Genomic DNA, 15681 nt, shown 5'->3' with positions numbered 1-15681 from the left:
GTCATAAACGACAACTGAAATTTTCTCACCCCGTGCTAGAGCGGGCCAGAGAAGCACAAGTTTCACACGAAAAACTGGCATTTTCACACATCTATAGTAAGCAACTCCTAGCTAAAATTTTCATGCCTTCTTTCATGCTTTTTCCACACCGCATGCGATCCAGGCATGACAGTCTTGTGTATTTGCAACACATCAAAAGAAGGGCCAAACTATTCTGACTATTACACCAAAGTTAATTTAGTTCAGAAAATACAGAAATGTCATTCTTCATGTATGCTCTAACTTAAAGGCAAACTGAAATTCGACGTTATGATTTTTACACAAACCAAAACGAAACCAAGTTTGGTGAGGTATCGTTTACCATTGCAAAAAAGAAGTTAAACAGTTCTAATTCTATTCCATACAATAGAAAAATAAAGACAATAGATGGGGTTTTTCCAAACAAAATTCTAAAGGAATTATGTGCAACTGGAAGATTTGGGTTTTGCAGCTTTTTAAAACAGAAGTAATCGTTATCAGTTTTATCACAAAATAGATTACTGCTATTGCGATATCCCCAGCAGTTCGGAAAAAGCTACATTTTTCTGCTGCGGGTTGCTCAAGCACAGTATTTTTATTGTATAACAACAATATACCAAACTACTGGAGGTTGCTTTCTTTTTGTTTTGTTTTACATAAACACATCCATGAAATTCAGCTACTGTCAAGCTCCCCTCTGCTTATGGTGCAACACTTGCTAATTAAGTAATGGCAGTAAACAATAACGCTAGGAAGAACACCGCCATCTCTTTAACAAAGGTCAAGCTCTCGGCACTATCATTTCTGGTCCATCAAGCACTTTACAACAACCCAACACTCAGAGAAGGATTATGTTCCAAAGACAAAACCCACCCTTCGAATCCTAAAGAATAAACTACTCATATTTACAAGTCAGTAGGTCAAGTTTAATTATTTCCTGGCGCACATCATGGGATGTTTTATCGATTAAACCACAACAGAGCTCCTTCACAAAGAAGAGGCCTCAACATTGCCAGCCATGTTTTTAAAATACCAATTTCTAGCATTCTTTATTAACATACGCAACGTGTTGGAGCAACATGGATTTTACCTTTCTTAATGACTTGTTCCATATTTTTTTTCTAGAATACAAGTGATAGAGAAGCCACACATTTACGAGGTTTGCTGACATCAGTGTATTTCACTAACCAGCCAATTTTCATCAGAACAATGTTCATTCCTAATTGTCTTGTAAAATTACACAATGAAAGGCGTAGAATAAACAGAAACTCATCTCTGAAACCATTCACCAGGGAAGACTCTTTCTTCAGTAGTAACCTCCACTTGCATTAATAACAGGCAACAAGAAAATAGTAGCAAATATGTAAGCAAAGAGGTACAAGTTTGCTTAACCGATAGAAGGTGGTAATGTATGACATTTGCCACAATTTTTTTTATTTTTTTTTTTTTTTTAAAGACCATTCATGAACATTGAGGTTCAAATACTTGCCATATTGGTTTATTGTCACAGAACTAGAGTCTTAACTAATTCAGGCAAATACATTAGGAAAAACTGAAACCAGCCAGAAGCAGCGTGGCGTGCGCACCCACGGGAAAGAGAGGGGAGGCTGGGGAGGAGCAAGCAGTAGCGTCAAAGTCCCAGAGTCACCTAAACCTGCTTTGAAGTGATGGTTAAAGTCCTTGTGGGAATTTTAGGTAATCAGCAGGTTTTTTTTTTGTTTTGTTTTTTTTTTTTAAGAAATAATTTCAAGCATTACATTAATTAATAACGAGCATTGCAACAGTAAAAAGACAGCATAATTAGGATTTGGAGTCACCTAGTCATGTCTAGTATTAAACCTGGAATCTTCTAGTTAATAGATGTTTACATTAGAAAAATAAACAGTATAGTACTTACAAAGGTCTGAAAACACTCACTTAAGAGATTAATTGATTTCAGTACGAAAACACAAGAGGATGTTTGGAAATGGAAAAGGTTAAGTTGAAGAAAACTTTGGAAATGGAGGAGGCAAAATCCTTTCAGAAAGACAAGAGCAAGCTTTCACGCTGAGCATTCCTCCAAAGCAGAAGGAACATTTCTGTGACAGCAAACTATTCCGATAAGTCTTTATAGTCAGTCATTTAACACACACCCAAATCTAAAATATGCTCCTTCTCAAAGAAAGGAGCTCAGAGGAGTTGTACATCTGATTCTGGAAGCGATCAGGCTATCTTTTCTTTTGGGATTAATCCATCCTTTAGCCGTGAAGCCAAGAACACGCAGTGTTTCTTGCAAGACCTGCCATCCCTTCATCTTTCAGCACTGCTTATCCAACTCAGCACTTCAACAGACCACCAACATTCCCAGGAGACTGCGGCCATGGAAGCCACGTCGTGGGGCCGGGTTTGCTTCCTGGGGAGGTACAACCCCATTTCAGGTGGCCACCAGCACCTCCGCTTCCAAACCAGCAGCTTCTCCAACCTAAACACATCCCGAAACACCAAGTCCTCTTGGTGTCGTACATGGTGAGATACAGAAGAAAACTGTGAAAGCCTCACTGAGGTTCAGCATGTTACCTGCACCTTACTGCTTTCAAGCAGAGTGGGAAAAATAATCCCACTAAGAATTTAAACTAATACAAATACCGAAAGTATGAGACAACAAGAAACTAATGTAAATTACACTCTACTTACAATACAGTAAAAACCTATGTCAAAGGACATACTACCAAAGGCATAACCACTAAAGTTTTAAATAATCCAACAATTAAAATTTTGCTTGATCTGTATATTTAATCACACATATTTTAACAGGGTCTTAAATTTAACATCATTATTCTATAGCTTCCCAGTACAGAAGCCCAGAAAATTCAGTACTATAAACTACATTACGCTTTTTTTATTATTATTATTATTTATAATTTTATTGTACGCTTCTGTCACTTAATATTCATCTATTGCATCTGCATCATTAATTTGCAGACACTCACTCACTGGCTTGCAACACTGTCACGGGGAAAAAATGTCTTCCACATACCAAAGGCGGCTTTGTTTACCCTTGATTTATGGATGCCTCATTTGCAAGAAACCTTGTTTTCCTCCTGATTCACTGCTATTCATAATTAAAAATGCTTAAGCAGTTGCATCATGGGAGAAAGGAATGTAAGTTAAACTGACACGATATCCTATACCAACCACTAATGGGCGCTGAGGCCGCAGGACGGGACTAGAGCTACCGAGATGTAAAAGCTCAGAACTGCAAATAACGCGGGTCTCGGGATCAGCCGTTTCCCCCGGTTCATCTGTCCCTTCTCCGCTGCAGGATTTGCTGCTTTGGGATTTGAGAACACTCCCGTTTTCAACCTCATACCCGCTCCCCAAAATACTGGAAGGCGTTAAAACTTCTTTAAGGCACTGGAGCTGTTAGAACAAACCTTACTTTTACAAAGCAAACTACTTGGAAAAGCCTCCAACATCGCATATTCTGAACTAATAGAGTAGTTCCTTAAACAGGACGCACACAACACTTACAGCTTTCTAAATACAAATGTTTAAAAGCGCGCAATATCCAGCTGTTAAGCCACCTGAGTATTTGGTGCTGAAACACATCTGGAATTTCAAGACTGACAAATTTCAGGAATGGCAATCGCATTTAACTTGAGAATTTCTTGCTATCAGTATGCTGAAGTTAGTCATTACTGATGGTTTCTTGTTATTTCCTCAAAATACAGTACATACTTGAAAGGTAAAAAACACAGCCTGTCCTGTAGAGCTTTCAGCCTACAAACAGATGGAGGCTGAGACTGAATGCCTTACTACTTGTTTGAACACTAATTAGCAGGCATCTTCAAATTCACAATATCCTACGACGCCCTGAAACAGTATTTCCAGATATTTCACGCATCAAAGCCTTTAACGATGAGGCGTCAAGCACTAAGATTTGTTCTGCATTTTCCAGGAACTACAAAATCATAACTTATCCTGGCTGTAGAAGTTGGTATCAATAATTCACAGTTATCTGTGGTTGTCGATAACGCTATCGGCAGTAATGCTTCCTACTGTATGTCACGTAGGACTGGGCTAGAACCCCGATATACCAGTTTACCAGTATAACAAACAAAGGGTTTGCAGTTTTTGGCAGCTATTTTGTTCTTATGAATATACTTGTCTCTCAAACTGCCTGTCTGCCTGTCAGGCTGCTCTTAGGAAGATGAAGACAAATTGTACTTTTTGCCACTGGGAAGAGAAGCCCGTGACCCCGCAATTCCAGGAACCTGGCTGGGTTTCTCCAATGCAAATACATTTTGCGTCCAAGTGCACAATTTGGCCTGGAAGTGACAGGTTGCGTAAGAAACAGACATATTGTTTGGGTTTTTTTAATAGATTAAAACGGTTTGTTGTTTTTTGGTTGGTTTTTTTTCCCCACAAGTCAGGGCTTACCCTTCATTTGAAAAGCATTTCATTTTTCCTCTCCTCACTCAGATCCAAGATTAAATCCATTCAGCTACCGCTGAATGTACTATACCAGAATATTGTAAGTGCCTTAGAACGGCCATTAGTAGTCTTAAATCCCGATCTAAAAGTGCAATTTTACGGTTAAATTCCTTGTCATAGGCTGGGAAGTACCAAAGAAGGGAAAAGCTGCGGAGCTGCATGCTGGGCAGTCACCCAGCCGCAGACAGAGAAGGCAGAATCTGCCCTTCTTACACTGCAGTGGCGGCAGATGACTGTCATCGACACCGAAATCCTCACGGGAACAACGTGTTTTTCTGGGCACCTGCATGGAGGTCTTAATTCCTCTTGATTTTTCTCCAATTGGCCATAATTTGAAAGTCTGACGGAGAGCCCCTCAGCTGCCTTTCAGGAGCACGCAGAGGGACAGCCAGCACGGAGCCCCCAGAGCCCGTGCCACAGCATCTCCCATTGCGCCACAAGCTGCTGAGCAGCCCCAAACGCGCTCCAGATGCAAAGCTGAGTAAGGAGATGGGGAAAAAGAGTTACATGAGCACAGACCTAAAGTTTCAGCAAATGCAGGTGGCGGGGTTTTCAAGATACTCTGCTGTGCAAGTTCTGAGCATTTCAAAGTAACTTGATTATAAAAATACTGGAACACTTAACTCCATCAGAAAATGGTTTAAAGGAAACCTGAAACTACAAGATACAAGGCTGAATGCAAAATACCCATTTCAATTAATGCTCAAGTCATCAAAAACCATTTTTGCATTAGCTCTCAGTAACAACAACATTGAGCAGGTTTCTCTCTTAAGCTTGCTGAAAGTTTTAACTTGGAATGATTTTGGAGACTGCAGAACAAGCTTCACGATTTGCAGGCTGCAAGCTCAAGACGTCTATACTAATTACCTTACGCGCCGAACACCATGATGCTTTGAGGCAGCCTGGATCTTACCGACCACCTTCTGTGAAGCTGCGCAGCTATTCCAGCCCACGTGACTACAGTCTCAAAATTATGTTTTAGATATAAACAAACCGCACATTACCCTTTGCTTCCAATTTCACATCTCTTGGACTTCTTTAGTTTAGCCAATGAAAAACTATTTCTGCGGTGCGATCAGCATCCCCTGCACTCTATAAAGCCTCTGCAGCGCAGCTGCTGTAAGACATTCTGAACAAAAGCAAGTTACTGGGGGGACGAATGTGGACAAGATTATTTGGTCATTTAGCTGTGACAAATCTGAATACAGCCTTTCTTCATTTTGTACTCTTTTGGCTTTCTGAGAAGACTGATCCATGGCTCTTAGTTTGCAACACCTTCCCAAGAGCAGCACCCCCAGGAGGAGGAATGGCCTTTGGGGGAGCAGGACACACGGCCTCTCGCCAGCGCCTTGCCTCTTCTCATCCACCGTCCTGCTTCCTCCGAGTATTTCCGTCACAGCACAAGCACTGCCAGAAGGATTTCAATAGGAACAAGCATATCTGAATTCATTAGTTTTACAAAATACACGTATTGGTAGCATTCCCAAGCTGTATTACAACGTTACCGGCTGTCAGACAATGCTGCAAGTCACAGCCACCACTTCCAGAAATACCCAGGGAACTCAGCACCTCATCCAGAGCCACAGATGCACTGAATAACCACCGCTACCTATCCAGAGACGAGGATAAAAAAAAAAAAAAAAAAAAATCATCTATCTGGTCTTGATAAGGACAGGGATGTAAGCCTAAAGATGTCATCTTGACAGCAGAAAAATAGTCTACAACAGTCAGTCACAAAGAGCTTTGAAGCCTGAAGCAAACACAGATTGACGGAGTATCGTGCTAAGACCTCTGCAATTTTTACAGTCACACAGAGGGTAAATTTAAATTACAATTGTTTCAGCCAGCATCACAATTCAGAACCTTATCGGCACCTGCAAGTTTGTAAAAAATGATGTTTATTGTACGCCAGCAGCAGACGGGCACACATTCGTATCTAGCCCTTGGCAGGTGACGAGGCAAAGCCAGATCCCACACTACAGCCATCGGGACTCAAACGGCAGAGACTGGGACGAGAAAGAAGAGGAAGAGCAAAGGCTAAAGGAGCCCTGGGACAGAGCTCGGATACAGCAGGTACACGCTAAGCGGAGAGCGGTATTTAAGAAAGTTAAACCTGGGAGGGAGGATGAGTGGGAGAACAATGCCAGTATAGATAGCTCTTACTGACAGGAGCAGGGAGTGCAGGAGCTCCGAGCTGCTCATTTGTTCCTTCAGTCAATGGCACCAATTCACCAGAGTTTGCAGAAAACAGCACTACAGGTTTTACCAGTAAAACTGAACTAGTTTAAGATGATACATTCAAGGTATAAATATATTTGAAAATGAAGTTACAGACATCAAAATTTAAAGACTTCTAAAATGCAAAAAAAAAATTAAGTTTTGCAAATTGCAAGTCTTTAATCCTGCATTCTTATTTACCAACGTTGACGGGCCAGTAAAAGCACAGAATTTTCTGTGCTTCTGGTACTTCACATAGAATGGACTGAAACAGTATTAACAGTCACAGTAAGTTTCAAAAGATATTAAAATATTGTTATTCACAAATATTAATAAAAAACAAGCTAAAATAATTTCAACCCAAGCCATTGTTCATAACGCAAGACTGGAGTTCCTCTTTCATTATGACTATTTTCTTGATCCAAGCATTCGCGCCTTCTCCTTTTACCCAAGAATAGAAAGAGAAATGGCTTATTGAGTCACAGACACGTCTACAACTCTCCTGAAAAGATACCACAATACAACCGTGAGTCCATTTTGGATAAAGTAAGTGGTTTTAGCCAAGAAATGCACTACCTGAACAGGACAATGATTCTGATTCCAGTTTTCTCCACTTGTGAGATTTTGGAAGGGCTGTCTGAATTTCTTGGAAGGGCTCAGAAAAGTGTTTGTTTTTAATAATACTGTATCTTGAATGTTTCGAGACTTTGTATTTTCCCTTGGAGGTTCAATTCTCACAGCTGTAGGAGGCTGTCATCCACATAATTGGCTTCAAAAGTTCCTCCAGGCCCTTGATATATTTCCTATGGTTAATCTTGCTGTGAGTAATCTCCTTCAAACATCCTATTCACATGAATTATCTTGATTAACAAGCAAGGTTAACACAAAAACTCTTTAACTTGTTGACATGATTTTCCTTCCACAAAATCCGTCAATCCTGTTCTTTTGTTCCAGCCAGCGCTTTCATGTTAGACGCAAATTCCTTTCCTACTATGCCAAATCTATCGACAAATCCATTCTCCAGGCAGTAGGGTAATCAAGATTATGCCATCTTTGTACACAGTATTACTGATTGATCTGCTTCTTCCCTTAAAAAAAAAAAAAAATCTTACAGGGCTTTTCTCATCATGATCATCAGTGTCAGAATACTGCACAGAATTTTCATATCTGGATGTAAGTTTTACTCCTCCAATTTTTAAGCCGATTTCTGAATTACAGCCCGCACACAAGTTCATGCAGGTTGAACAAAAAGCCCTTCTGAAGCACAGTGCGGCACAGCCCACAATATTACTCATTTGAATACTTATAGAAAGTCAAGAAAGCAGTGACTGCCCACCTTCTTACGCTTCTGTGGAGCTATGCCTCTTTCAGGTTTGAATCTACAGAATATTTTATTTCAAAAAGATCTGCAAAAGAAAGTTAAGGTTTCTCTGAAGCTCTGTTGACTCTGAAACTACTGAATGGCAGACAGTGGATGAAACAAGGAATGCAAAAGAAGGAGAACTTAACCAACGCCTTAACCAGGTTAAGTTTACAATTGTCTATTAGGTCTCCTCCTACCTGTCAAGCTAATCTTGGGGCAGATGACAGAAAAAGAACAAGTATTGTGAGGAGGTACCAAGAAACAATCAGTAAGTCATCATCACTTTCCAGTCTTATTTATGGAGACTGAAAGTATCTCGCTAACAATCAATTCTAACAGCAGTTTCTAATATAATTATTAAACAAAAGTTGCCATGCAGTTAGTTTACAACACAATCCTGAATTCTGAAGAATGACTGCCAAATAAAACAGATTAAAAACAACTTCAGAAGAAAGTGGGGCCTTAAAACCCCCTATTGCCCAGGAAACTAGCTTTCTCTAACTGAAAAACACCAGTATCCTGCTTCTCATATTTTATAAAAAACCGTTCCAGTATTCCCAGCAAAGAACCCTACATTTCTTTAAATATGAAGTGTTTGTCAAATGCTCCAGGGGACAAACATAAAATTGAAATTCCTATGTCGACATTACAGAGGGATAACTGAGGAGTGGGGGGTGTTACGAAGTATACACAAGGATTGAGTTTCAAACTGGAATCCATTTGCCAACTATTATCTGTTTTACAAAATGCCTCCGTCTACCCAGTTCTTCCAAAACGACAGTTATTCAAGTCTGGCTCTTGACCTTTTCAAAGCACTAGGAGGCCTCCAGATCAAAGCCGAATTTCTCATCCTTGGTAGTTATTGCCCTCCTCACATTAAGGATTTATTTTGGTCCTCATCAATTTTCCCCCAGGACATCTCAAAGCCTTCACCAGTCTCCTGCAGCACTTCTGCCCAGGTGACACCTGGGGACACCCGTCCCCAACCTCGCCCACCTCAGCTCATGTGTTGACACATCTGTACTGCATATTCAACAAATCAAACAGGTTGGCTTTAAGTCTACCAAAAACCTAACCGGCTGGAAGGATGCCTCCATTCATCCTTCAGCAATCTCGGAACACTTTAAGCGTGGTTTTCTTTTCATTCCCTACACCTGCCCACCACTTTCCCATGATGATTTACACCTAATGGTATACTGTGGGTCATTTCCACTGTTACAGCTTACACAAAAGTTAAAAAAAAAAAAAAACCACACCCAAACAAACAGCCAACTTGTTTTTGTTTCCTATCAAAAATAATAGCTTGGCAATACCCAAGGCAGTGAGAATGAAGGCAATGCTGTGTTTCCTTACAGACGCGTATTTACACCTCCTTTCAAAATGACTCACATAATCAGGAACTTGGTTGGGGACAAGGAATAATGCATAACATTAAATATTACTTCAAATGAAATTAAAATGCTGCTAATTACAGTTACAAAAGAATACTACTAAATTATCCAAGGCCCTGTTTCATATGAAAATAATCTGTAAATGATTGGTGACTCTGCAGTGCCCTCAATTAAAAACGTTATATGAGGTATTCAGACCAGGGAAAGTAACTTAAGTTTATACCACTGTTATAGGGCACTTTTAAAAAAAAAAATCAAGAAAGCATTATATTCTAAATTATAACTTGAGTTTGGACAATGCATTGTTTGATTTGAATGAAAGGGAAAGCAACCTGTGCTCTTCATTCCCCTGTTCCCCAGCCCCAGGGAAGAGTTTACAGGTGGCCCCAAAGTCAAAAGCAGTGGGGGAAACAAAAAGATTCAAAGGTTTTCAGCATCTAACTGAAAACTAACATTAGTTTTCTAACTGTACGTGTGTGCATTTCTCCTTCAAAACTTCAGCACAAAGTTCCTCCTAACATTTGAATTTTTCATTTTTTGGCTCCTACTGCAATGAAGACCTGGACAGGGAACAACCTGGCTGTCCAGAGGAGTGCAGTCTCTTCCTTTTCCCGTGATCTCACTACGTAAGGGGATAATAAACCCCAGGAACCACCCCAGGTACACTGTAACCTGCCACACTTTCATCTAACAGAACCCTGGCACCCTTTCACCACCTAGCACCTATTTTCCCTCATTATCCATAATAGAACTAGCATCATCAGATGTGTTTTGCCTTTTTTTTTTTTTAAAAAAAAAAGGCACGAAAAACCTTAATGAGGAGTTTAAGTGACATTCCTTAAATTCAGCAAAATAATTTTATCTAGGTTTTATGCAAACGTCAACTTGCCACGTCCTCACTTCTGGCACTACTGAACTTCAGTCACTCAAGGAGCATTAAGAGTTTGACACCCAGCCTGCAGCTAACCAAGAAGAGAGTTGAAAAATTCAGTTCTACATGTTCCTATTAGTACTTCATGTGAAATTCAAGTATATGAAAATGTATTTGAGACGGAGTTGACACTTTTAAGTCTATCAGCTCATGGTCAACTCATGCTGAGTAAAGCCCAGCCGAATAATGGGAGTTTCACAGACCCCTCGGTACAGGTAATTTTGAAGAAAGGGAAGACATTTACATTAAGTTGTATCTGCTCTTTATCAGTCTCATTGCGCCGTTCTGGCCAGAAGGGAAGCAGCCCCACTCCAGCCCGGCACCGCGGGAAGTGGAGCCCGCTGGAGAGCACCACAGCGGCGGTCACTGCGGCAGGGGGCCAGCGCCCCGCTGCCCACGGGAGATGGAGCCCATCACAGAGCATCACACAGGGTGAAAGCCTTTATTTTGTTTGATAAGAGGCACCCGCACTTTCATTAATCTCATCAAAAACTATCCCAACTGGGTACGAAGGCAAGTCTAAATTTGTATTTTATTTTTTTTTTTAAACCACTCCTGCCTAGCCTACAAGTGTGGCTTGAATACAAGTAACGTACAGCTTCAAGAGATAGTAAAGTAAAATTTCTGAGTGATGTAGGAGGTCAGGCAGAGTATTACAGTGCAGCAAGGGCCAGCTCAAGTCAAATACTGTGCTTCAGTGAGAGCTTGTCACAACAGTCACCGTGGTTCAGCTGAGACGCAGCCAGACGCCTGTCATCTGCTCTCTGTAACCGATGCTGCTGCCTCCGTCCTCTTCCTTCCCACAAAAATCGTATCTGCCATTAAATACAGCCTCCAACCAAACAGTAGAAGCTGCATGATATACGGTCATGTATTTTGAGACAGGGGACTCTGTACAAAACAGTTACACAACGGGAATTATTCAAAAAGCCCCTAGTTAACAAGGTAATCACAAGTTCTCTTCTAAACTTAAAAAGCCAAACGAGATTTAAAAACCACGAAGTGCAGTATTTCACCCAGAAATTTCAACACACAGGGAAAGTGAAAGGTAATTTAAATGAATTTAGCAGAACATTTCTTCCACTATCAAACTTTAGAAAACAACATAATGAAAAAATTATTTTAAAATTGTGAAAAAATTACAGTAACATCAACACATAAGAAAGCATTTCTTAAAAAAAGAGATCTTACCTGACCTTAAATAGTAATAACAACAACTTCACATACCTGCAAGGTGGTAAAAACATGGAATCCTTCATGAGCACAGATCCAGAAAGCAGTATATACCAGCATCTTGCAATAGTTTCTGAGCTGTAAGAAAAATAATCATTGATATATCGACTTTCTTCTTACAGCAACTCAAAAATACATTATCCAAAATGTTATTGGAGTAAAATAATGATCTACCACCCTACCAGTCCAGTATGCAGACTGTAAACCTAAGAACTTTCATTGAACAGTACCAAGAAATAACTTTTTAAAAAACATATATATGCATCCAGAATGTTTCTTACACCTTTCAATTTTAAATTTAAGTCAACTTAAAAATATATTTTATTAAAATGAAACTGTTAATTTTCAGTAAAAACATTTCACTCCAGTGCAAGTGTACATAAAGCTACAAATACAGGGAAATTTGTATTCCGTGCTAAAGTCGATTAGCAACTCCACACAGACAGTAATATTACACAGAGCTGTGAAGTGTTACGGATAAAATACAAGACTCCTACATCCGAGTCCTGCTTCACATTCCTCCATCTCTGCACTCACACCGCGCACACGTGCGGCATTGTCTGCGTAGAAGTTACCGTGCTTTACAGCAGGAGGTTTTGCCTCTGCCTAGAGCGCTGCCTTGACGCTTCCCAGCTACAGCCTAACATCATCTTCCTCTTCCAGCACAAAACCCCACAGGTACACACTGACCCCGTACTGGAACAGGGCTGTCACAAACAGCCACCACACGCACCCGTTGGTGGCATCTCACTGATTTAGACTCATGTAGCGGAAGGTGTGTCTTACACAGCAACTTAGTATTAACCATGGGAGGATAAATATACCATAACGCTAAAATATGAGAAGAAAAAGTGTATTAGCCTCCAAGCAGGAACCTAAACAGAACTCTCAGCTAAAATACTAATTCTAGCAATTTAAAATAGAAGAAGAGATAGTGTTTGTGCTCCATCACTCCTCTGATACAGGATACTCCTACAAAGCAGTCGGGCTCCTCCGCTGCAGTCAGTGCCAGCTCCAGGGGAAGAGTGCCACCTACTGAGCTGTCGCCACCACTCCCCCCAGCCGCAGAGGTGACACTGCCCACTTTGTCATCGATCTTGCAGGGCACGAACACACCTCTGCTCTCCATGGGTGCCCTGCCGTTCACTCGTGGCCACCTCTCAAGTGTAAGCACCGTACTACTGTCACAACCGCCTCCTGTCAAAGCTTTTAACCACTCTGGCCAGGCTTAAATGTTGTGAAGTCTTATATTTACAATTACGGAAAAAACAAGTGATACATTATAGCATGCAAAACAGGGGGGTTGTTTACACTTCCACTGAAGAACTCCAACAAGGGATATGTACTTACCAAAAGAGAACTTGGTTGCCCTTGTACCTCTCATAGCGGGCACTTGATGACATTATTCTGAGGGAGGAGGAGAAGTTTAATTTCAATTTTAATCCCCAAAGATCATAAGCCATTAATCACCACATTTCAGTAGATTCGCTTTCAGGCTCTAAGACCTCAAATTCAACTATTTTTTTGTTCTAAACAAAGGACGTGCTTAACCATAAAATTCACATTATTACAGTATTCTTCATTATCCAAATAGATAATATACAGCATGTTCTCTAAGTGTTTAAATCACTCCCACACACTGGAATTACCCATAGCAACAGAACTGAAGGAACTCAAATACTTCCAACGCACTTTTTGTGCTTTGTTGGCCTTCCATTTTATGTATTCTGAGATCATCTGAATGTCTGAAGCATTAAAAAGCTTTTGTAATCTGGAGCTACCATAGGGCACTGTCTACGCAGTCCTTTGTAGACAAACGGGAGTAAGCTCTGCCTTCATTCTTCGCAAAGCTAATTAGTTTAGATGCCACACCATGTTATTGCAATGACTTAACTCAGCAATGGACTTGGCCAATGCTCTGCCACCTCGAAGCGCAGGCTGAAAAAAGCTTTGCTCATCTCCACAAAAATACTGTCACAGATACCAGTTGTGCTATGCCTTTGTATGTACTTTACCTTAGCTGATGTTCCCTGAAATGTGAGAGTATGTCCAGCCCATGAAGGAAAGAATAGATAGTATTTAAGTCCTAAAAAGAAAGAGAGGAAAAAAAAAAAAGACATCAATAACTTTATTCACAGCATCTAATCACTTCAGCATTACCTTCTCAGATTCTGCAATAAGTTACACAGATTTACGAGACATTAATTCTAGAGACAAATTCCAATTTACTAGATAGGTCAGGACACAAGCAGACTTGAAGAACCCTGTCTGCACTTAAGCTGTGGAAGCGAAAAGAGTGAAGTCCAATTGATGCATAAACACTTACCTGAAAAAGATTTATTAGAAGTATCTCTGAAACTATTATTTACATGAATGGATACAGCAGCAAGCAACACGTGGAATGAGCCAAATAGGACAGTCCTATTCATCTGAGCTCAAAAATTGTCGAAACCTTGTAACCCCTCTTTAGAGGGGGTATTTTGCAAAATTACTTTGCTAATAGCCAAGAACCCTAGAGAAAACCTAAACCACATAGTCCAGCCACTATATGTGGTGCAGAGAACCGCAGCACCTTTTCATAGTAAGAGCGTTATGTTTAGAGAGAAAAAGCTGTTTCACTCCTGCCTCAGTTCCTGCTGGTAGCCCTGCTACAAGCCCTGCTCCATCCTGCTACCTCTGACTCAGCCCAGTCCTTGACTAAAGGGAGCCCGTTAGAAGTTACTCCAAAATACTCTTTGGCAAAGATGAAGACAATGAAGTTGTAGATTTGTCTCCCACCTCCTGCTACGAAGACTCAGCTTCACATCAGCACCATCCATCAGCAACCGCAGAAGCAAACAAACTTTTTTTTAAGCAGTGATACTAAAACACGAAGATTATTTCACTTTAAAAATTGGACTTTAGATAGAAGCTGTAATTAGGAGATACAGCTGTTTAAACTTCTCACTACACAGGATCCTCTTCAGTCACAAAAATATCTGTGCTGATGGTGCAGACCACATGCCAGGGAAAAATTGCTCACTAGGGCTATTCATCATTTAATTCACTATCCTGAACAGGTGGGCTGTTAGCATTAAATACATGCACAACAAAATCATTATATACCACAGAGCAGTCTCCCCAGCTTGGCCTTGGAAAATATGTTCTGAATTTTCAAGTGCTGCATTTATACAGTGTTTACAAAAGGTAAATCAATATGAATGCGAGCCTCAGAATTTACAATGGATTTACTTTAGAAAAGTTCCTTGGCTCAATAGTCAATGTTTAGAAGCGTAACGGATATAGAGTGTTATACCAAATGAAAGGTCATATGTAATTGCAGGCCATGTAAAACCAATAAAAAAAACTGATTCTTTTTTTTTTAAATGTCATTACCAAAATCCATGAAAATTAAACAGAAGGCCTGAATGCTTAACACAGATATTTATAAAGCACCCATTTCACACAGTCCAATCTCATTTTAATCCTCCAACTGTGAATTGCCACAAACTTGATTTTCTTAGTGAAACAGCTAAGAGCACTAGCTATAAACAAGACTCCAAAGACACCACCTGCTTGGAGGTGAACACCAAAGCCTGTAGGAAACAGCAACTGGGTGGCCGAGGGTCACTCCAGGCACCGTATGAGCTCTGTTATGGAGCTCCCCCCCTTTCCGAACAGGGAACTGCCTTGACTTCACCACCAGAAAGTTTTAGACACAGGAACGCAGCAACAATATCCTCCGACTGTGTAGCATCGTAGTAGTTAATGGTACTTAAAGAATTTTAACAACTGAAATAAAGCCTCTGTGCTCCATTCTCCTGCCTCCTCCACCTGGAGGCCCACCAGGATGGGAGCAGTGAATGCTCTCAACTCCTCTTGATGCTGGGCTACCAGGCAGCCGGGGGGACAGTTAGTATTTGGTGTTACAATTAAACAAGGAAAGATAAATTTTTCCACTCTTCCTAACTCATTGCTTCTATATTCACTTTCCTACATTTGCTGCATTTTCCGATATTTCCTACATATTTTTCTATATAATTTAGTCTAGACTAAGATATAACAGAATGTCTTTA

At 40.4% G+C, this 15681-nt stretch overlaps 1 protein-coding gene across 6 annotated transcripts in view; it reads right to left on the bottom strand.

Annotated features, from left to right (window-relative positions):
• The window catches only part of RAPGEF6 (Rap guanine nucleotide exchange factor 6), a 129374-nt gene that overhangs the window by 89455 nt on the left and 24238 nt on the right, over positions 1-15681 (bottom strand). For all 6 annotated transcript variants that reach the window (XM_074603608.1, XM_074603606.1, XM_074603605.1 and 3 more), the window contains exons 2-4: positions 13642-13712; positions 12977-13033; positions 11621-11704 (exon numbers count right to left, since the gene is read on the bottom strand). In XM_074603608.1, coding sequence (XP_074459709.1) covers positions 11621-11704; positions 12977-13033; positions 13642-13712 — 212 coding nt within the window. The remainder of the gene's footprint in view (positions 1-11620; positions 11705-12976; positions 13034-13641; positions 13713-15681) is intronic.

Source organism: Larus michahellis, chromosome 11 (assembly GCF_964199755.1).
Source record: "Larus michahellis chromosome 11, bLarMic1.1, whole genome shotgun sequence".
NCBI lineage: Eukaryota > Metazoa > Chordata > Aves > Charadriiformes > Laridae > Larus > Larus michahellis.
This window is presented reverse-complemented; position numbering and strand designations above follow the sequence as displayed.